The sequence below is a fragment of the Echinops telfairi genome, unplaced genomic scaffold, assembly GCF_000313985.2.
Source record: "Echinops telfairi isolate 266 unplaced genomic scaffold, ASM31398v2 ScPeMD7_17;HRSCAF=63, whole genome shotgun sequence".
Classification (NCBI taxonomy): domain Eukaryota; kingdom Metazoa; phylum Chordata; class Mammalia; order Afrosoricida; family Tenrecidae; genus Echinops; species Echinops telfairi.
In genome coordinates, this window is record NW_022103914.1 from 1,420,767 (window position 1) to 1,442,985 (window position 22,219).

At 58.4% G+C, this 22,219-nt stretch overlaps 1 protein-coding gene across 1 annotated transcript in view; it reads left to right on the top strand.

Annotated features, from left to right (window-relative positions):
- The window catches only part of PDIA5 (protein disulfide isomerase family A member 5), an 82,631-nt gene extending 60,656 nt beyond the window's left edge, over positions 1–21,975 (top strand). The window contains exons 11-16 of the mRNA XM_030884852.2: positions 5,016–5,086; positions 5,618–5,778; positions 8,571–8,701; positions 14,088–14,158; positions 21,296–21,430; positions 21,751–21,975. Of these exons, the coding sequence (XP_030740712.1) occupies positions 5,016–5,086; positions 5,618–5,778; positions 8,571–8,701; positions 14,088–14,158; positions 21,296–21,430; positions 21,751–21,831 (650 nt within the window). The 3' untranslated portion in view covers positions 21,832–21,975. The remainder of the gene's footprint in view (positions 1–5,015; positions 5,087–5,617; positions 5,779–8,570; positions 8,702–14,087; positions 14,159–21,295; positions 21,431–21,750) is intronic.
- The last annotated feature ends 244 nt before the right edge of the window (positions 21,976–22,219 follow it).

Below are 22,219 nucleotides of genomic sequence, written 5' to 3' on the forward strand. Positions count from 1 at the left end.
CCCGGAGTCCTCTGTGTCTGCGTCTGAGGCAGCCGTGCTTATGCCCGGGGGTCGCAATGAAGACAGCCGTCTGTTACCTGGGCCTTGTTTACAAGGTCCCAACCATTCGCTGGAGGACCATGCTGGGAGCTTTCATTGCGCCCCAGTGACGTGAAGGGCTGGGGCACATGCAGGTGCGGGGAGGGCGTGTTCTGGCAGAGGCTGTGCCGCCTCCGGCTCGGCAGCAGGGGTGTGTGTGTGGCAAGAGGAGAGAGCCGAAGACCAGTGGACCGAGTGGGGTTGGAGGTCGGTGGGGGCCAGACTTGGGGCTTTGTGATCACGTGAAGGAACTTGGATCTTCACCTACCTGTCACGGGAAGCCATTTGATCTGACTTGGTGTTTTAGAAAGATGTCCCGGCTGCTTGTAAATATCAGCAGGCAGCCACCTAACCGAGGCATGGTGGAATTCTAAGCCATGGAAACCCATGGGTAGCTATTCGGAATGGGAAGAGCTGCAGGTCCTTTACTGGGGAGCGCAGTGAACTGGGAGGCCAGGGACTAGACCCAGTGGAGTTGTGATGGCCGGTGCCCCACAAGAGGGGCCTTGTCCAGTGACTGTGATGGCCAGGGCGGGGCTGTTTGAGGAAGAACAACACCCGAGGGAAAGGGGCTGTGTGGACACCTGGTGGCAGCTCCAAGCCATGTGATCCCCATCATGGGCCCCGTCTCTGTTCACAGAGGCCCTGTATCGCCTGAGTCTGTGGTGGGGCCTGGTGAGCTCATGGGAAGGCTGTAGTCCGGCAGGTACCTGCCCAGTGCAGGTGTCCCACTTGTGTTACTTGGGAGAGAGCTGTGGCTGGGCTGGATGCCCTAGAGCAGTGCCAGGAGGGTCTGCCAAAACACCCGGCCGATACCCCACTGCCTGCCCCCGCCCCCAGTGGACATCGGGATCTGCAGCCCGGGGGGCCCACCAGAGTTGGGGTGGCAGGGAAGAGGGGGTGGCGGTGACCTCGGTGCGCTGGGGCTGAGCGAGGCCCGATGGGAGACCTCTATAGCAGTGCGGGCGAGTCCTTTCGTCTTCCGGGGTCTCACCACACTGGCCGGGACATCTGGAAACAAACGGCCATGTTTCGTGGACAGCTGCGGCTCTTCTCTCTGTCCCATCGCCCCAGCCCCACCCTTGTCCTGCCTGAGGGCCCTGCCCACAGCTGGCCTCACAGCACCGTTCATGTGGAGCAAGAGGGGGCGGGGTGCTCCGGGGACAGCCACTTCCTCCTGCAGCCTGCGTGGCTCTGGTGAGGGACCCACCACTGGCTCTTAGCTCCCTTTTCTCAGTCTCTGCTTGCAGGTGGGCCCTCTCCCTCCAGGCCCTGGAGTGAGAGCAGGGTGCCAGGGGTGTCAAACTGGGGGTGTGGTGTGTGCCCTTCTCACCGTCGTGGGCCAGGTAGGAGCCTGCCAGCGACCCCGCCTCCTCACTGACCTCCTCCTCCTCGTTTCAGCGAGATAACAATAATAACAATCTCAGACTATTTCACGCAAAGCCACTGGGATCCAGCCGGGGGGGAGGGGGGTGGCGGGAAGGGCTGGAGCCGGGCACCAGCGGGGGCAGCCCTCCTGGGTCGTGGCCTCCTAAACCAGGCTCCCTCCGAAGGGATGAACGCACGTGGGGGTCTACGCACCCCAGCGTCGGAGGTTGGACCCCCTGTGGGTTGAGTGGCACAGTGGATTGAGTGTCAGGCTGCTAACCACAGCGTCTTCGGTACAAACCCCCCAGCCGCTCCCAGGAGGGGAAACGAGGCGGCTGTTCTAGGAGGACTGTAAGTGGGGGCTCGCTGGATTGGCACGTGCATCAGCTTGGGAAGGAAGAGACAAGACTTTCTGTAAACTCCTCAAGAGGGTCCAAGCTCTGCCCGGAGCTGACCTCCTCCTCCCTCTCGGCTGCCCAATGGCTGCCCTTCCCACTTGTTTCTGTCGCTGAGCAGCCGCCACTGGGCAGGAGCTGCCTCTGAGGCCTGTGGGGCCCTGAGCTGGATGCAGGTCACATTGCTCACTTGGGACGGGGCTGCCTGGGCTTCAGGCGTTCTCTGTCACACAGGCTGCCCCCGGGGCCCTGGGCGTCACTGGTGTCCACAAAATTGTTTCAGGGGGAAATTCATTTCCAGTCCCAGCCAACCCACTAAGCAAAACCAAGGCCCCTTTGTGATCCGATGGTCCTGAAAGCAGCGATTGGGCTGTCCCCACGTGAAATGTCCATTTCTAGGACATGTTGTTCGGTGCTACCTGGTCCACTCTGACGCAGTCACCTTGTGTCCTAGACAGCGGGACCCTGCCTGTCCTGCGCCGTCCCTACAGTGTCATCCTGCTACAGTGTCATCCTGCGTCCACCGCGTCAATCCATCTCTCTCTTTTTTTTTACATAGTCAAATACACCTATCTACATGTATATATGTCTATATTTATACCTATATATATATACTTAAAAAAAAACATTTTATAAGGTGCTCATACAACTTTTACTACAATCCATACATACATCAGTTGTGTAAAGCACATCTGTACATTCATTGCCCTCGTCATTCTCAAAACATTTGCTCTCCACCTAAACTTTGGTGACCAGACGTCCCACTTTTGGCGGGACAGTCCCGATTTTGGCGTTTTAAAAAAGTCCCAATTTTTGGAAAGAATGCACGACAAGCTAGGGAACAGTCTATTTGGTCCATATAAAACGAATTTTTAATCAAGAACACACACACCCCCCCCCACCACCCCGGGTCAATGGTGTCCTGCTTTAACCTAAGCCCCTGGCATCAGCGCCTCATTTTTCCCTCCTCTCCCGCCCCGCCCTCCCTCATGATCCCTAGATAATTTATAAAGTACTACCTTTGTCATGTCCCACACCGTCCGAAGTCTCCCTTCACCCACTTTTCTGTTGTCCGTTCCCAGGGAGGAGGTCACATATAGTTCCTTGTAATAGGTTCCCTCTTTCCAACCCACTCTCCCTCTACCCTCCCAGTATTGCCACTCACACCACTCATCCTGAAGGGATCATCCACCCTGGATTCCCCGGATTTCCAGTTCCCATCTGTACCAGTGTACATCCTCTGGTCTAGCCAGACTTGCAAGGTAGAATTCGGATCATGATAGTGGCCCGTGGGAAGAAGCATTTAGGAACTAGAGGAAAGTTGTATGTTTCATCATTGCTACACTGCACCCTGACTGGCTCACCTCCTCCCTTCAACCCTTCCGTGAAGGCCATCTCTCTTTTTGTTTTAATAAATCACTTTATTGGGGCTCGTACAGCTCTTACCACAATCCACACATCCATCCATATTGTCAGGCACATTTGTACGTATGTTGCATCATCATTCTTAAAGCATTTGCTTTCTACTTGAGCCCTTGGTTTCAGCTCATCTTTTTTCCCTCCCTCCCTCACGAACCCTTGATAATTTATAAATTATTATTTTTTCATATCTTACACTTACCGATGTCTGCCTTCACCCACTTTTCTGTTGTCTGCCCCCCAGGGAGGGTGTTATATGTAGATCATTGTGATCCGTTCCCCCTTTCAATCCCGCCTTACCCTTACCCTTCTGGTATCGCCATTCTCATTACTGGTCCTGAGGGGTTCATCTGTCCTGGATTCCCTGTGTTGTGAGCTCTTATCTGTACCCATGTACATGCTGTGGTCTAGCTGGATTTATAAGGTAAAATTGGGGTCATGATATTGGGGGGCATTAAAGAACTAGAGGAAGGTTGTATGTTTCATCAGTGCTGTACTGCACCCTGACTCTTCCTTGTGACCCTTATGGAAGGGGATGTCCAGTTGTCTACAGATGTCTATACTCTCCTCATTCCCATTGATAGGATTTTTTGTTCTGGGTCTTGATCCCTGATCCCATCGACACCTCATGATCACATAGGTGGTGTGATTCTTCCATGTGGTCTTTGTTGCTTCTCAGCTAGATGGCTGCTTATCTTTAAGCCTTTAAGACCCCAGCTGCATCAGTCCATCTTGTCGAAGGCCTTCCTCTTTCTCATTGGCCCAGCATGACCTCCTGCTCCAGGGATTAGTCTCTGCTGACCACCTACCCAAAGTATGTAAGGCGAGTGTCGCCAGCCTTGCCTCTGAGGAGCACTCTGGCTGTCCTTCTCCCCAGACAGATGTTTGTCTTTTGGCCGTCCACGGCCCCTTCAGTGGCCTTCGCCAGCGCTGCCGGTCAAAGGCGGATTCTTCTTCCGTCTTCCTTTGCAGTGTCCGACTTTGGGGAAAAGTGCTCTTTTATCTCGTAACAGCGATGGCCTTGACGTCCCCACAGTTCACCGGGTGGGGAGCCTGAGGGGCTCCCTTTAGACCCGGAAGCTCCCGAGTGAGTCATGAGGCTCTGTGCGGCACTGTGGAAGGGGCTTACACCGATCCTGACCCAAGGGAAGCCCCTTTCTCAGTGCGAAGCCCCAGACTTGCTGGTGACCCAGAAAAGTCACCCCTGGTGAGAGCAGCTGTGTTATCGTTCACACACTCAGCCCGAGCTGGTAACACAACCTGCCCGAAGCGCCGGCCTCCAGCCAGGTTGCTGGGGCTTGTGTCCTGCTCTGGGACTTGTCACCTACCTCGTCTGTGCCTCAGTTTCCTCTCCTATGAAATGGAGCGTTCCTACGTGGTAGGGCTGCCGCGCGCAGAACACAGGGTCTGCACATACCAGGTTCAGTCAGGAAGTCTTGCCCGCGGAGTTCCAGTTCATAGACGCAAACGATGTTTAAATACGACTGCAGTCAGTGGGCGGCTGCAGACAAGTTCTCTCCGTCACGCTCGGCTTCGTCTCATTGAAGGCGGCTCCATCGTCGCAGCGCCTCCTGGCTGACCTCCGCTCGCAGCCAGCTTTGTCTGCCACTTCACGTTTGCCCCTTGCCCTCCCACCGGTGACCCCTGTTCCCATTTTCTCCCAGCACTCAGTGCCTGGGAATTTAGTACACTGACCGGAAGAGGGGGAGATGGGCCCCCAGGGCCTGGGGATGACCTCTCTTGATGTCCCCCCAGGGTGTGGACACTGTAAGAAGATGAAGCCCGAGTTTGAGAGCGCCGCGGAAGTCCTCCATGGAGAAGCAGACGTAAGTGCCCTTTCCTGACCACCTTGTATGACCGTATGACGCGAGCTCACGGGCACACACGTCCCGGAGGGCCTCAGCCGGCTCGGCTCTGGCGTGGTTCAGCCCCGTAGTACCCACCCCCCTTCCTCTGGGGCTGTGACCCTCATGGAAGCCCTGGTGGCGTGGCTACATGGTGGGTTGCCAGCCACAAGGTCAACAGTTCAACTCCCCTGACTTCTCCTTGATGGAAAAACCAGCCCCCGGGAAGGTTTGCCCCCAAGGGCTGTGCTGCCCGTCCTCTGGGGTCACGGAGGCAGAATCGACTGGTGGCGGTCAGTTTGTTTGCTTGTCTTCAGTGGCCAGTGAGAACAGGCCCCGGGCCACCCCTGTGTTGGGGGCGGGGGGGGGGCTGTTTCAAAGCCCCTGGATGGGAAGTAATGGGCGTGTGTGTTGCGCCATGCCCAGGCCCAGCAGCAGGCACGGGGTGGGTGGGGGGGCACGTCAGTGCTGCGTCTGAGGCTGACGTGCACGGTTGGCCTTTCTCCCCCCCAGGGCCCTGGTGTCCTTGCAGCCGTGGACGCCACCGCCAACAAGGCCCTGGCAGAGAGGTTCCACATCTCCGAGTTCCCCACCCTCAAGTTCTTCAAGGACGGGGAGAAACATGCGGTGCCCTCGCTGAGGACGAAGAAGATGTTTGTGGACTGGATGCACAAGTAAGCCCCCGGCTCGAGGGCACCTTGGAACCCCCAGCCTGCCTCCACTGGACACTCTGGAGATCAACCGATGGCCCTTGGCTCAGGGCCCACAGGAACTGAGCCTGATTTGAGTCCCTAAATCCTATCGGTGCCTGTGGTGTGCTGGCCCCACACCCTCTCCCAGCAGGTCTTGGGGGCCTTTCTGATGAGGCCCCATCAGCTGTCGGCCAGCCAGGCTCTCCTCTTCCGTGAAGGACCCTCATCCTAATCTCCCCAGCCCCCAACCCAGAAGGTCACACTGTGAGTCAAACACCCCTCCAAGCACCATGAGGCTCTGGGTCCCAGCTTCCCCAGTGGCTGGCGGGTTCTGCTCAGGGGCTGGGCACCGAGGAGGAGCCTGCTATGACTGGCCCAAGCCCCCGTCCCGACGAGTACATCAGAGTCTCCCTTCCTCTGCGAGGGCTCCTGGGGTGCAGAGAGCCCACACTGTGCAGTGGAGCAACCTCTTTCCTACTTCTGCCCATCTCTAGCCCCCCACCCTCACATGTACACACGCTCACCCTTCACCTGGACACTCAGCGGTGTATCCTCAGCAGGCCAGCCTGGGCAGCAGCCGCTGGCTCAGGGCCTAAAGATTCCCTTGTAAGGCACCACGCAGGGCAGGGGCGCTGACCGTTTACGTGGTTAGGCCGTGGGTCCTCAGCCTCGGTTGCAGGCGGGCACCACCAGGCGTGAGGTGTCTGTGCAGGAGGCCGCTTCCAGGGCTCCTGCCTGATGCCCTGTTCCCGAATGGCCCTCACCCACTTATAGAACGGGCACAAAGTTCCTACAGGGCTCAGGAGGAGCCTCTGGTAAGAGATGGGTGGCCAGTTTCTCCCACAGGGGAAGGCTTTGCCAGTAGCCGGGCATTTGTCTGACTGCCCAGGGGAGTGGGGACCCCTTGCCCCTCAAAGGGCGGGGCACCCCCTCATCCCTTGTTCTTGTGGAGCCTGAAGCCGGCATCGTGTTCACACACACTCCTCCAGCCACACCAGGTACAGGGCTGCCTCACCCGGGGGAACAGGGGGCCCAGGTGCTCGGAGTTGTGGGCGGAGAACAGAGGAGCTTGGGGAGCATCAGTCATGGGGACGGGGCACGGGCATGCCCACAGAGCGTCCCAGCGCTTCCTATCTGGGCACAGCTGCTGCTGCCAGGAGACTGGAGGGGCCTGGGCTCAGAGCACACACTTGAGGCTTCGGAGAGGCCTGCACTCCCGGGTGACCTCCAGCTGAGCCCCCGTGTCCCCTCTGTGTGATGGAGACAGGACTGCTTTCTCCAAAGACTCATGTCAAGCTCCAACCCCCCTGCTGTCCAGTCGATGCCAACTCATGGTCAACCTATAGCACAGGGTAGAACTGCCCCCTACGAGTTTCCGAGACTGGCACTCTTTGGGGATAGAGAGCCTCGTCTGCTGACCTTGCAGTTAGCAGCCCAGCTGGAAACCACTAAGCCACAGGGCTCCTGTCTAGACTTACGTAGGGAGTGGAGAGCGCTGAGCACAGTGCGAGGGGGGCGGGGGCTGCAGAGCTGTGTCTGCCGCCCCACTTCCTTCCCTGGGAGCAGAGTGCTTTATCCTCTTTCCATTGAGGAAACTCGGAGGGGCAGGGCCATGCCCAGAGACAGGCAGCATCTCCCTCTGCTCCTCACGTGGAGTCCAAACACAGAGGGCTCTGACTTGGGGCGCGGGACAGTGCCGGTGAGGCCAAGGAGTGTTTCCGACGTGGGCCCGGGAGGCCAAGCTGTGGGTGACTGAGGCCAGCCTGGGGAGGCAGGGCTTGGGTGGGCTGGGGCAGCAAGGTCAAATAGATGGGGTCAACCATGGGGAACAGAAAAGAGGAGGTCACAAGAGCAGGGGTGCTGATCACCCCAATAAAGAAGGTGGGTTGGAGGCTGGCTTGAGCGCGAGGCAGTGGGTGTGTTCAAAGTCATACTGGGTTTCCGGCAGCAACGTGACCTCCAGGCAGAAACAGAAACCTGGAAATAGGGGCATGGCCCCCACCCTCAGCGGTTGTGGAAGCCCTGCAGATAGGTCAGATCGTTGGAGGATTGAGAGAGACCCATCCCAAAGCTAGGGCAGACATGGGAAGCTGTAGGTGCTCAGCAGAGAGTACTCCCCAAAACTGCTGCCCTCCACCAGAGGCAGGACCCCCAGGGCCCGCTGGGCGCTGGCGGCTCCCCGAAACACTTCTCAGAGAAAGGAAAGAGAGAGAGAAGGGAGACAGTGGAGGCAGCAGCGAGGGCAAGATCAGGGAGAGATGCCGGATGAGGACTGGGCATCTGTCATTTCTTAGCGTGTGCGTGCGGGCACTGCCTAGGACCCCAGAGCGGCTGCCATCATCCTTGCAGGACACAGCAGATCACAGAGGCGCTGAGGGCTTTAGGGACACCTACGCTCACACAGCTGGGAGTGACCTGGATTGGTGCCCCGGCTCACCCCACTCCTCAACCATGTCCACACACCCCCAGGAAAGCCCTGGAATAGAGCCCCTGGGAGAGCCCTGAAGGTGGGGGGCAGGGCGGGCGGGGAGCACAAGCCCCATAGAGGAGGACCCTTGAGGAGTGGGTCTTCCACATCTTCACAGCGTGACTCGTTAGTGGGCCCCGCAGAGGGAATCGGAACATCTTCTCCGGGGATGGTGATGGATCTGCCTATGTCCAAACCAAGTGTTACGGTGACTTCTGAGAAGGGGTGCAAAGTGGTCTCTCTGTGTGCTCCTGGGGGATGCGGGGGTGCAGGGAGCGCATACGTGACAGCCCCTGCTTCCCCGCAGCCCCGAGGCTCCCCCACCCCCGGAGCCCACGTGGGAAGAGCAGCACACCAGCGTGCTGCACCTGCTGGGGGACAACTTCCGGGAGACGCTGAAGAAGAAGAAGCACACTTTGGTCATGTTCTACGCCCCTTGTAAGTAGCTCGTCCGTGAACGCTGAGCGGTGAGGTCAGAGGGATCAAGCAGACTGAAGCCGGAAGATCCCCTTGGGGACCAGGGCAGGGGGGTCACTCCGTGTCCGGGGTCCTCTGCTGCTTTTCCCTCCAGGCTGGGGGCCTTTTCTCAGTCCTGCCAGGAGAGGAGGAGGCCCTCTCCTCACTTTAGAGAGAGGCTGTCCACCTCCTCGCGCCCCTGGGCTCGTCCCCTCGGCCAGCCTCCCCCAGGCCCCGGCTTCCTTCCTGCCACTCAGTTCCCTCACTTCCCCCAGGAGCCCAGAACCTGGCCCACCCACCCACTGACAGCTCAGTCTTCTGAGCACCCCACCCCTGCCCCTCCCCAGCCTTCCTGAGTGGCCTTGAAGGTGTTATGCGGCCCTGCCCACTCTTGTCATCTCTCTCTCTCTCTCTCTCTCTCTCTCTCTCTCTCTCTCTCTCTCCCAGGAGCCAGTGTGAATCTCCTTTTAATCAAGGCTTAATTTGAGGGAGTGGCTGGCACTGCTGCCAACACCCCTCATAGGGCTCTTGTGACCATGGGTTTTTGCATATTCCTGTTTTGGGGCTGTTAATTGATACTTAAAAGGCACAGTTCTTAGAATTTCCCACTCTGCGGCTGCCCTTCTCTCCCCCACCCCCACCCCCCAACCCCAGGGTGCAGCTCAGCCTAATGGACTGAGGGTAATAAAAGCCAGGTCTGCTGAGGAGCTGGGCAGCCCAATCCAGTCGTAAACCCACTGGGTTGTAGCCAACCCTCCTGCCCCTGCTTTCCAAGTGCCAGTGATCTGCAGTGTCCCTTCCCGCTTCACCCTCAGGAGGGGCCGCCTGCTGAGCCCCCACAGTGCCGGGCTCAGGCTGTGTCCCGCTGGGCCGCTGTGTTTACCCAGCCAGCGCCAACCCCTGTCCCCGCCACCGCCTCTCTGGGTGCCACTTGTTCTCTTAGTTCCTCGCAGAGGCTCCCTCTGTCCTCAGGGTGGGTGTCCCTGGAAGACGGAGTGGCTCCTAAGACATTAGCTTCTTCCTCTGTGGCTGTGTGAGGCACTCAGCAAGGTGGCACTGTGTCCTCCCTCCAGAGCAGAGCGGGCATCTGTTCATCTGTCTGTCTGTCTATCTCTCTGTCTGCCAATCTGTCTGTCTGCCTGCCTGCCTATCTGTCTGTCTATCTATCTCTGTCGCACGCAGGATGCAGCGGTTCAGTATTCTTTCAGCAGCAGATAGAGGCCAGTTATTAGGGGTCCTTGACCCCACCTTCCCTCAGAGATGCCCCGCTACTCCTGGACACCCAGGATGAGCCCCGGCATTGCCTCCCTCCAGTTCTCTTTGGCACATTCCTTTTGAGGCCCCACTGCCAGGTCCCCACACCTCCAGGAAATCTGAGGTGCGCATCCTTACCATGCCGGAGGGGCTGGCGTTGGGGGAACCTTATTCCTCACACAGTCTCCCAACCCGGAAATGGTCTGTGTGGAAAACCAGAAGGGAGAGCGGCGTTGTAGTGTGGAATCCACGCTCCCAGAGTGCGATGCACCGCAGAGTCTGCTAGAGAGGTGGCCAGGGCAGCAAGGAGTAGTCGCCATTGCGGTCGGTAAGGAGGGAGGTGTGCTGTGACATTCGTATCTTAAAAAAAACTGTCCACTCCTTCCCATCCTCCCGCCCTGGAGAGAAGGGCTGGGCCGCCTCCGTTCATGCCGTCTCCTTCCAGGAAGGTAAGGAGCCCTGGTGGTGCGGGGGTGAAGCGCTCAGCTGCTAGTTCCTCAAGTCAGCAGTTTGAACCCAGCAACTGCACCCAGGAAGAAAGTCGAGGCGGCTGTTGGCACATGAGGTCAAATGTAGAGCAAGCCATGGAGGAGGGGGATTTACCCACTCACTGCCGTGGGTGCTCCTCCTGACACCAACGGCCTCCTTGCTCCCTTCACCGCAGGACGGCTCTGGGCTGTGGGGCCCTGCGCCCCGGGACACTGGGGAAGTGCTGAGTGTCCACGATACGTTCTGTGCAGTGGGCTATTGTGCGAGCACCGTATGGAAGCCTTCCAGGGACCCGCCTCCCCGAGGTGCTCCCCCACCGGGCTGGCTGAGCTGGAAGCGGGAGAGGGGAAGCAGGGAGGAGCTTCTCCCCTACCCCCCCAGACAAACCCCAGAAGTCTGCTCAGAGCCATGTCCTCTGCCTCACCTACTTGTATCCTACCTCTTGTCCAGGGCTGCGCGTGTGTAGGTCTGGGTCATTTAAAACCATCAAGGGGCTGGGGGAAAGGAAAGAACTAAGCGAAAGCTGCTTATCCTTTAAAAAGCAAACCTTTATGACTACAAACACGTGAAACAGTGTATGCAAAGGGCCTTCAAAAAGTTGGTGGGAAATGCCCCTTCCCTTCCCATTCCGTTTTCTCAACCTTTCTGATGTCCCCTGTGCCTGTAATGTGTGCAGCTCTGCTCCTGGCTGGGGGCTGGATCCCTTGAGCCTCCCCCGGCTCCCCGACTGCCCTTGCCTGCCCCCTACTTCCCACACCCCCCAGCCCTGCCCAGCCCAGCCCTCCTGAGGACTATACCATCTCCAGTGGGCTAAGGGGGCGGAGTGGAGAGGGACAGTGGACTCTCCAAGGACCAGGGAATCCATCATGTTAAGTTCTTTCAGTGATGAAAAGAATGTATACTAAATATACACAGGAACTTCAAAAAATCTGTGGATATTACTTATTTGTTTTGCTTTTGTGGGTCCTTTTATTAGCTTAGTGCATCACCTCTCACCCATCTTTATTTATTTTGTCATTTCATTGGGGACCCTTACGGCTCTTATCACAACCCACACGTCCAGTGCATCGAGCATTTGCACATATGTTGCCATCATCCTTTTCAAAACATCTTCTTTCCACTTGAGCCCTTGGTACCCGCTCCTCTTTGTCCCCTCCCTCCCCCACTCTCCCACCCTGGTGAGCCCTTGATAAATTATTGCGATTTTCATATCGGAAATTTGTTGTCACTTGCCCCCGGCTGGCTCCCTCTCCCCCCACAGTCTCCCTGCCTTTCTCTGCTCGCTCCTGTCAGGCGCCCTTTCCCAGCACTGGGCGACTGCTCTTCTCGGATGTCTTTGATTTCCTGCTGTCACAGGCGCTGCTGTCCTAAGAGCCCTGCCTCCTGAGCCCCCTGATCCTCTGGGGAACATCACCCACTTTCTCACGCAGCCTTTCCCCCAGTTCTCCATCTCTGGGGCACTTGCTCGGGACTGGTGGGAAAATGAGATGTCACCCTTCATCGGTGGCCTGGGTGCCTTACATTGAAACAGGCCGACCTTTACCTTGATACTTGGACGAGCAAAGTGGTTACAAAGGATCAGTTAGTCGTGAAACCGGGTTCTGGGGAGAGGAAGCTTATTTTCCTAGGAGCCTGGGGCCTCCTCCTGCTCCATGGATGGGGCTGCCCGATTGCCTTTGACATGCCTTGTTAGCCAGAAGGCCCAGCTTTCAAAATAACTCTGTGATTTATATCACTTCATTCCTTTATAATAGGAAGTTGTTATGCATTTGAATTGGTCTTTTCCTCTGCTAGGTCAAATTTGAGAAGTGTAACTCGTAATTGATATTAAAATTAAAATCCTTAAAACCTTCATTTTCCCAGTCAGCTGCAGTGATTTAGGATCTGTGAGGCACTCAGCTCATTGTCCGAGTCCTGGTGACACAGTCAGGTGCGGAGGTACATGTTGGCTGCTAACCACAAGGCCATCAGTTCCAGCCCACCAGCAGCTCCGAGGGAGAAAGATGAGACCGGCCGTGCCCATGAGGACTTACAGCCTCGGGAATCCTACGTAGGGTTGCTGTGGGTTAGAAGCCACTTGATCTTCCTGGGTTTGGGTTTGGGCTACCTCGTTACGGAAGCCTGGTGGAGCAATGATTAAGCTTGAGTCTGTGAATCGAGGGGTTGCGGTTCAAGTCCGCCAGCTTCCCTGTAGGCGTGAGATGAGACTTCCTGCTTCCATGGAGACATGCAGCCTGAGAAACCCCCAGGAGAAGCTGGGCTGCATCCTGCTGCATCCCTGCGAGCCCCATTTGATGAGACATCACGGCAGAGTCAGGTTTTGTCCCACGTAGTCCTGGCATACGAGTCCCATGACAGGCCACATCTCTGGCCTCTAATATCGGGGAAATTCCTGGGGCCCCCGGGTCGCACCTGTGTCACATAGGAGCCAGTTCAAGGGGCTGTGTTCAGAGGCGAGTGGTGGCTTAGCCTGAATTTGGTTCCACGAAACACCTACAAGTGCTGGTCACATTATATAGAGTGAAGGTAGAGGAGCGGAGCCATCCCGCCGTGCTAGCCGGGAGCCTCGGGACAGTGGGTGGGCCAGCTCTCCCCAGAGGGCTCGGGCATTCCCCACCTGTGTCTCTTGCCAGCGTTATTTACAGACCAGGGACAGCCCCCTCCAGAGCACCTCTGTTCTCACGGCCATTTGTGCTCTGAGGTATGTGAGGAATGGCCAAGCCAGAAGTGGCCAGGGCTGAGGCGGGATCCTTGAGTAGGTCCCGGCCCTATGCTGGGAGGGCTCGGGGCGATGCACAGTATGGGAGAGACAGGTGTCGGGATGGGCAGTGACGCCCTCGTCCCCTCTGGCAGGAACCTCGGCCCAGGTGCAGCCTCAGGGCCTCCCTGTAACACTGCTTCATCTTGGCCTGGGTGCCTGGGGTCTCTGGCTGCGGGACCCGACGACGGACCGAGGGTAGACAGACTGTGAGAACCAGGCCAGGGTGGGCATAAGCAGTGGAGGCCCCGGAGGGTGGCTGCCGCCGCCCAGTCTCCCCAGCCTTCCCCAGTCCCTTCTGCTCTGCGAGGCTGTCCTTTGACAGGAGAAAGCCAAAGCAAACTCACTGCCAGCGAGTTGATTCCAGCTTTCAGTGACGGAGCAGAACGGACCCTGTGTTTTCCAAGACCCCGTCTCCTTACGGGAGCAGGAAGCCTCCTCTTTCTCCCCAGCAGCGGCTGGTGGTCTTGAACCACCGACCTTAAAGTCAGCAGCCCAACACGTAACCAAGCCACTACCGGCTATATCACCAGGACTCCTTTGACAAGAGAAGTGAGGTTTAGAGCAGCCTTGGAGACTCTCTTCCGTTTTTAGCCCAAAGCTCTTCTCTGTGGGTCAGAGCCAGGCGCCTCTAGCCCCAAGGGCAGCGCACTGTGGAAGGGGCTGCCCCCACCCTCCACCCTCATGGTTCAGGGGCTTTGGTTGTAGCCAAAAGGAGGCCAAGCCTGGCAGAGGTGGGGACAGTGAGAGAGGAGGCCCCGAGGTCTGTGTGGTGGGGGACAGGCTCAGGAAGTGACCCCGGGCCTGCCACCTCCATCCGAGGTTCACCGCTCACTCCACCCGTGTCTTCTCTCCTCCCGTCTGCAGGGTGCCCACACTGTAAGAAGGTCATTCCGCACTTTACTGCCACCGCTGATGTCTTCAAAGACGACCGGAAGGTGAGGACGCCCCTCCCCACCTGCCACCCATCCTACCACGTGCCCCTCCCCTCCGGGTCCCCTTCAGGCATAAGATGAAGTGGGCAGGGGCTCATGCTGCAAAAGCAACTGGCAGGGGCAGCGCCGACTTGGAGGAGGGGCCTGGAAGATGGGGGTCACCTGCTTGTTTATTTAGTGCTTGGGCCTTTTTACAGTAAGACTGTAGCCATGCATTACCGATATAATTAAAGATACAAATAAGAAAGGATCCAAGCAAAGGCAGCTGGAAGGGGCCGTGCTGGAGGAGAGCAGCCTCCTGCAGCTGCCGACTGATGGAGCATAAAATTAACAAGCCGGAGCCCCAGATTAGATTGGAGGGGGCAGGGCGAGCGGGCACTGGGCATAGCCAGCCACTCTGGTGGCCAGAGCCAGCTGTGGGTCTGATCCAAGACTGGGTTGGGGCCAGGGGCCAGAACCCTGAACTTGGGGAGTGTGATCTGGGTCTCCTAGTGAGCTCAGTACCTGTAGATAAATCACAGGGCTCTGCAAAAGCTGGGGGTGCTGGTCTACAGCCCCACAAGGACCCTTCCTGGCTGGGGTTCCAGGGGCCTCTCACAGAAGGGGCCAGCAACCCACAATCGTATAGGCACGCGCACACACTCAGAGCCAGACCCCGAGTCACGTGAAGTGGTCTCTTAAAGCCTGGCTGGCATCTTCCCCGGGCGGTGCCAGGTGGCAGCAGGAGCAGTGGTTCTGCTGAGGCTGGGCAGCCGTAGGCAGCGAGCGAGTGAGAATTCATGGCGGGAGCTCATGCCTTCTGCTTGGTAGGGCTTGGCCCGGGCTTCGGTTGTTGCCAGAAGGGGGTCAGGCCTGCGGGTGCAGAGGGGACCTGGGAGAACGGGGTGGTTCCAGTTGGACGCACTGGGTGAGAGACAACCAGGGATGCCCAGACCTCTGGGACCCTTCCCTGGACTCAAGAAGTCCCATCATCACCCCCACACCTCATCCCCTCCAGGGGGGACTATGGAGACCAGAAAAACATTGTTTCCTCCCCCTGTCCCTTGAGCTGCACAGAAAAGGGTGGCCAGGGGGGTCTCCCACCCCCAGTGCTCCTGCCACAGCCCTGTGTCCAGGGAGCCCCAGCTTGCAGAGTGGGCTAGTTTGAGGGAGACCTTTTGCCATCCTGTGAATAGTTTACGGTGCCTGGACTGCAGACGGGAAAGTTGGGGAGGTTCAGGTCTACCCGGAGGTGCCTAGGAACGAGGTCTGGCCATCTAGTGCTGACAGACTACCCACTGAAGCACCTGAGGGGCACAGCTGTACGCAGACCCACACCGGGTCTGTGCCACCAGTGGGTGTTGGTTCCACAGTAAGCGGTCCTTATGCTGGGATCGTGGCCACTTCTCAGCAACTCGCAGCCCCACCGCTCAGCAGACACAGTGCTCTGGACAGACAGCAGGAGGGCTGAAGCGAGGTGGGCTTCCTGCACACTGGACACCCAGGTCTCTACAAGCTAAGGAGGCCTGTGATGTTGAAGGTGCCCCTCAGTCACGTGGAGCCTGGGCTGGGGACCTGGCATGGGCCCTGGGACCCAGCTGTCTGGGGGCCCTGATGGGAGCAGCCTGCATTTTACGTGGTTTCTGCACCACCACCACCCTTGCCCCCACTAACTGCAGGATGGGGCGGGGAGCCCTCTCCTGACGCAGCAGCATCAAGATCAGAGCACCGGCTGTGGGGTCATTTCCGGTTCATGATGATCCGTGGTGGCAGTCACCTGCACCCTCTGCTCAGCTGCAGGCTGCCCAGCCTTTCCTCCTGGACACCTCTGGGGGCGTCAGCCTGTTGGCGGGTAGCTGGGAGCTTAACCGTCTGCACCCAGGGGTGTGTGCTGGGAGGCACAACCTCCCTCCTCTCCAGACGCACGCGCCTTAGCCGACTGCCTTAGCTTGGACCGGCAGCGTTGCCGATCTGCCTTTTTTACTCTCTCGGTCTCTCCTTCCAGAGTCCTGTCCTCCAGCCAGGACGTACTGGTGCTTTCTCCCCAGCGTACGCCCTGATTCCTCTCTGGAGGCTGACCTTGGTCATGGCTCGGCAGGCCTGCCGACCCCCGGAGCCATCGCATCCTTCCCTGGCTTAGCCACCTCAGGGGCCTGTGTGACTGGGCCCGCTCCGGGCAGGGTGCTGAGGTTCCTGCGGCCATCTGGTAGCGGCTCCAGACCGAGGCTTGGGGTGGAGGGGGCAGCGGGGTGTGAGGTCTGCTCTCCCTCTCCATGTATGCAGGAAGCGTCTGACCCAGAGAGGCCATGCCCCTCACCCAAGGCTGCCCAGCAGCTCACTGACAGCCAGAACGGGGTTTGTCGCCCTCCCCCCCCCCCCTCCCCCCCCCCCCCCCCCCACTTCCCCCCCTCCCCCTGCTGCTGCCACTGCTGCCGCCACTGCTGAGCTAGAGTTGTATTTTTGTCCATCCAGAAAGAGTCCCCTGCTCCTTCCCCGATCAATATGCACGTGGTTGTTCGCCTCCCATTTTCATAGCCAGAGTCAATATTAGCTCCTGCAGAGATTTATTTTCCTGAATCAATAAAGCTGTGTGAGGCCACTCATATTTCAGCTGGGGAGCCTCCAGCCCCTCCCGGGAGCTCACCTGGGGACTTTGTCCATTGACACACCAAGTGGGAAAGGGTCAGGGTTGGAATGGATGGTGTCCCTGAAGGGGACCTGAAGTTAAGGGTCTGTGGTGGGAGGCTGGCCTAGCAGGGGCAGGTGACAGCTGGGGGGGTGGGGGGCGGCTTGTCCCCAGCCCAGGGCCGGGCAGTGGTGCAGCTCTTGACCAGATGTCCTCAGAGGTCATCGGGAGTGAAGCTGGAGGCCCCGGGCGCCCTCCTGGGCTTGCCCCGCTGTGGCCCTGGTGATAGCCCTGGCCGTGCTGTGTTTCTAAGATCAGTTGCCCCTCAGGGACCTGAGAGCAGGGACGTCATGCCTCTGAACTGACCACAGTCCCGACCCCTGCCAGCTGCCCTCGGGTCAAACCAGCCTCAGGGTGGCCCTGTGTGTCGGAGCAGAACTGTGCTCCCTGAGGGCTTCCGGTGGCAGGTTTCTCCAGAGTAGACTGCCAGGCCTTTCTTCCGTGGCACGATGGGTGGATTCAGAATGGCAGCTTCTCCATCCAGCTTTGCCCAGTGTGTGAGTCCAGGTTGACTAGAGGAACAAATCCATAGACACTCACGTGTGTAAGAAAGGTTTATATACAAGAGCAATTGAATATTGAGAAAACAGCCCAGCCCAGATCAAGTCCATAAGTCCGATATTAGCCCGTATGTCCGATACCAATCTATGAAGTCCTTGCAGGCAATGATGCTGAATGCAGGAAGATCACAGGCCAGTGGGTGGGAAGTCTTGTGGATCCAGTGGCAGTGTAAGCATCTCAGCACTGGCAAGGGTCTCCATGTGGTTCTGCTGCATCAGCGCAGCTCCATCAGGCTGGTTGTCGTCAGTAATGTCTGGAAGGGAGTGTGTGTCCCACCTCCAGCAAGCTGTTCATCTCCTTAGCATCTCCAAACGAGGTCATCAAGCTGCGACCTGATTGACAGGCTAAACTCCACCCCTTCACTCTTAATAGTCTGTAGCTGGCAACGGATGATGTACCTACCACTGTTTGTACCTTTAGGGACTCTCAGGACACCTTGCTGTTATAGACGTTTGGGGGCGAGGAGGGAGCCGCCACGGAGCCGGCACCAGCTCACAGTGACCCCACACGGGCAGAGCAGAGTCGCTCCACAGGGTCCTCAGGGCTGGGGCCTTCCAGAAGCTGTGCCAAGCCTGCCTTCTGACCGACGCACATGGCACTGCCACCCAGAGGCTCCTTGTGACATGTCAGAGCACTGTGGTGGTGCCAGATGGCAGGTTTGGCACTGACTGGTGTCCTCACACGGAGGCTTTAGAAGCCTTATGCCGGGTCCACAGTACCACCTATCACCCGTGCGCGCCATCCCTGCCTCACCTCACGGGCGGATGCGGACTCCCTGGTGAAATGACTAGCCCAGAGTCATGCCGCTGGCTGGCGAGGAACAGACTCAGAATTGCATGAGCAGGTGGCATCTGAGGGTGGCTTTGAGACCAGCTGAGCCAGCACCCCACTGCAGGGATGGAGGAAGTGGGATGGGGGGATGGGTCAATGCGGGGCTGAGGGACCTCACTAGGAAGGGAGCCATAGATCTGTCCCTTTCAAAGGTCAAGAGACCCATTGTGGCCCCTTCAGTGAAGGCTGGAGGGAAACCCTCAGACAGGAGGAGCCCATGCCATGCTGGTGGCAAGTGCTGCCAGAGGGGACACAGACAGGGCACCCACAGCACGTGCTTGCCAGGGGGCCCAGCTTGAACGCAAGGTGGCCGAGGGGAAGGCTGGCAGTGTGCTCTGACCGGGAGCACAGAGCTTGCTTTTTGGTAAGGATCGCAGCCTCCAAAGCCCTGGGGGCAGCCCCCCTCTTTTCTATAGGGCGGCCTTGAGACGGAATCAGGTCTGCAGAAGGAGCCGGCGCCCAGCTAGAAGTTATAGGGAGGGGCTGGACTCGGGGGTCAGAGGGCATGGTCAGCACAGCTCTCGAGTGGGTGTGATGGGCTGGCACCTGGGGGGTGGGGGGTACAGGCGTCGGCATCGAGGAGAAGGGGTTTCTTTGCTTCCTGGGCTCCCATGCACCGAGGTCCACTCCCCTCAGCATTGAGAAACCTTTTGTCCCCCTCTCTGTAGCAGCTGAGGGGTGCACAGCCTTCTGAAGGTAGCCTTCTGAGTGTGTGGCTGGCAGCTAGATGGGGCGACTCAGAATAAGTACACATTTTTTAATTCAGTGGATTTATAAAACCATACATGTTGCCGTTGCCAACCGCTCTGGGGCATGTGTACAAATTAAATTCATAATTTAAAGTGGATGCAGGAGGAGCAGCAGCCCGGAGCGATGCTCATCAAACACTTTGGCGGGTGGCAGACGGGGTATGGAGGCAGGCAGTGCCCGCTGTGCCCTCACCCCTGAGCCGGCCCCTCCAGGGACAGTCATTCAGGAAGTGCTCTGGAAGCTGAGCAAGGAGGGGGGGGGCTCTCAGAAGCCCCTGTGGGTAAGCGCTGTGCCTTTGCCAGGGGCAGCCTGCAGGAGGCGTCTGTTGCCCTCGCTGCAGCCAGTGCTGCCCATGGGGATGCAGGACCCGCGCCAGCCACTCACGTTGACGGAGAGGCTGGGAAGACAAGCTGGAATAGAAAATCTCCCGGCTTTTTTTTGCCCCCCTGTCCTGTGTTGGCAGCTGATTCCATTTTGTGGGGTTTTGTGTTTTTCTGTGTTAATTCTCTGTGGGCCAACTAGAGCAGGACTGGGAGCCAGCGAGGGGCTGTGTGCAGCCAGTTTGCAGACTCTGCTCTAAAGTGCTGCTTTTACAGGCTGTTATGTAAGGGATGGGGGCAGGAGCCCACCGTAGCCAGCAGGAGGAGGGCCTTAGCTGGTGCTGCCTTCTGACCCCTGGCTCACAAAACACTAGCCCTGCACCCTCACCTGGAGCACAAGGTGGGCACCTTATTTTCCAACTGCTGCTGTCACTTCCTGCTCCCCGTTGAGCGACCCTTAGTACAGCAGGAGGGTGCACCGCCCTCTCAATCGTTTCAGCAACCTGAAAGATGTGGGGTGCCAGCCCCGGCAACCGGAGGGCCCAAGGGGCGGGTGTGTGACTGAGGGGTAAAATTAAAGAGACATCAGACAAGATAAGGCATGCAGTCGCTCACCTCCGGGACGGCCATGATCTCAACAGCGCAGAGCGCTCAAATATATTTCCAACCCAGGCTTATATACACTTGGGGGATGTGCGAGCCCCCCTAAGTCCATTGTAGCAGGAAGGGGTTGTACCATAGGCGTACAAGGGGACAAGATAGGGGTGTGCACGCAATAGGAAGGGGAGGCACTGGTTGTTTCCATATGACAAGGTGGGCAGACTCTAAAGTCAAAGTGGCAGCCTATGCTTGATCCTCCCTGAGTGGGCTTGACCTTGCGTCTGGGCTCTCCTTCAGGGAAACAGTCCACTATCCTTATCAGAAGGGAGTGGGGCCCACCTAGGGTGGGACAGACTATAGGGTGTGATTGCTCTAGAAGGCTGATACCCCTCAGGGAGATGACCCTTAAGCCGTTGACCTCCAAGCTTATAGCCATTGACCATGTATTAGCAAGCAGCACCCTAGGTTTGGCATAACCTTTCTATATCCCATGGAAAGAAACGAGGTTTCTTCCCTCGTAGTTGAGGTGCCTGCTCTGTGGGAAGGCGCACACTCTCTGTTGGTGGGGGTGGGTGTCCTTTCGTGCGGCATCTCCCTTCCCCAATGAGCGTGGGCTCCGTCGTCTTCGTCATCATCATCATCGTCGTCGGTGTCTCCGTGTCTGGGCTGCCCCTCCCCCCACACGGACTGCCCGCCCTGACGGAACCCTATTCTCAAGCCTCCTCCTGAGCAGGAGTTAGGCTCTCCTCACCGACAGCGGGCGGGCGGGCACACAAGCACTGCAGGCCATTAGTGCATGGTCGTGCCCTGTCTGGATGAGCTTTCGCCTTGGGGTGGAGATCGGTCCAGGAGGAGGAGTGGTCATGACAGCAGCTGGCAGTTGCTGCCGCCCCACAGGCCACCGTGCACCAGAGCCCGAGCTAACTGCTTAACTAGGTCTTGGCCTCGCTGCTGCGCTCCTCCCCGCTGTACAGCTCAGGCGGCTGAGGCTCCGAGAATCGGAGCCGGTTTTCCTTAAGCCTTAGGAGGTGGCCAGGCCCAGGTGCTCAGGCAGAATTGAATTCAAATATTGATCCGTGGCTCAATGGATATTGATACGTGTGGGAACCCGCAGGGCCTCCGCAGAAAGCCTCCTGACAGGCACTTCCAAGCGGCCTTTCCTTTTCATGGTCGTCACTCTCCGATGTTCAAGGGCAGGCCGAGGGCCGCCACGCCGAGTTCTGTAACTGGCCCTGTTGGCTTGGGGAGCGAGAGCGGGCATCTTCGGCCTTGAGGGTGCTCTGTGCTGCGGATGCTTCGTAGAGATCACTCCCAGCTCCTGGGGAGAAGACCCGGGAAGGCTGGGCTGGGACACTGGCTGTGTGCCGAGGGGTCCGGCCTGGAGACCCCTTGCTGACTCTCCTCGGCCCGTAGATTGCCTGTGCTGCCGTTGACTGCGTCAGAGACAAGAACCAGGGCCTGTGTGAGCAGGAAGCCGTCAAGGCCTACCCCACGTTCCACTACTACCACTACGGCAAGCTCGTGGAGCAGTACGGCAGCGAGCGGACGGTGAGTGTGGGCAGGCCGCCGCCCCGGCTGCCCTGCGGTGTGTGGGGAAGCAGTCCCTGAGGGGGCAGGGGCAGGGAGACCTGCGAGCACAGCTCTGGGTCTCACAGGGGTCCCGGGTTTGTGAGTGCCCCTTCACCTGCTGCTCAGGCTGCCCTGGCACCGCGGGGTTTGTGGCTGTGTCCTGCCCCCCCAGTCTGGTGATGGTCACGTGGGCTGTCCAGAGGGGGCATGGCAGGGAGGGAGGGGAGGGTGCCTGCCCCTGCCTGAGCCTCAAGACCCTTTCCCTTCCTTTCCAACCGCCTTCCCCCCCCTCTCTTCAGGAATTGGGATTTACCAATTTCATTCGAACCCTCCGAGAGGGAGACCAGGAGCGGCTGGGGAAGAAGAAGGAGGAGCTATGACTCGGAGGCAGCTTTTCCGTTACACTGTGAATGAGGACCTGCTTTCGCTGTCTCTGATTTTACACATGTGCTGGAGACCGCGCTTTTTTTATAGCAGCTTAGGGCCATTTTGTACAATTTTGAAATAAAATGAAACCAATTGTTTGGCAGTGTGTGGCTGGGTGCTGTTTCCCCTGGACGCTGACAGCGTTCCCCGCGGCCTCGGCCTCTGCTCCGGCCAGACGCTGAGCCCCTGGTGCCTGGCCCTCCCTTGTCAGTCATTGAGAGGGTGATGGGAAAACGGCCCCCAGCATCCCCTGTCAGCACCACAGAGATGGGCCTGGCTATGGAGGGGACAGACTTTAAGACGGCCGGGAGGAGATGAGATGCTGACGCAGATGGTAACCAC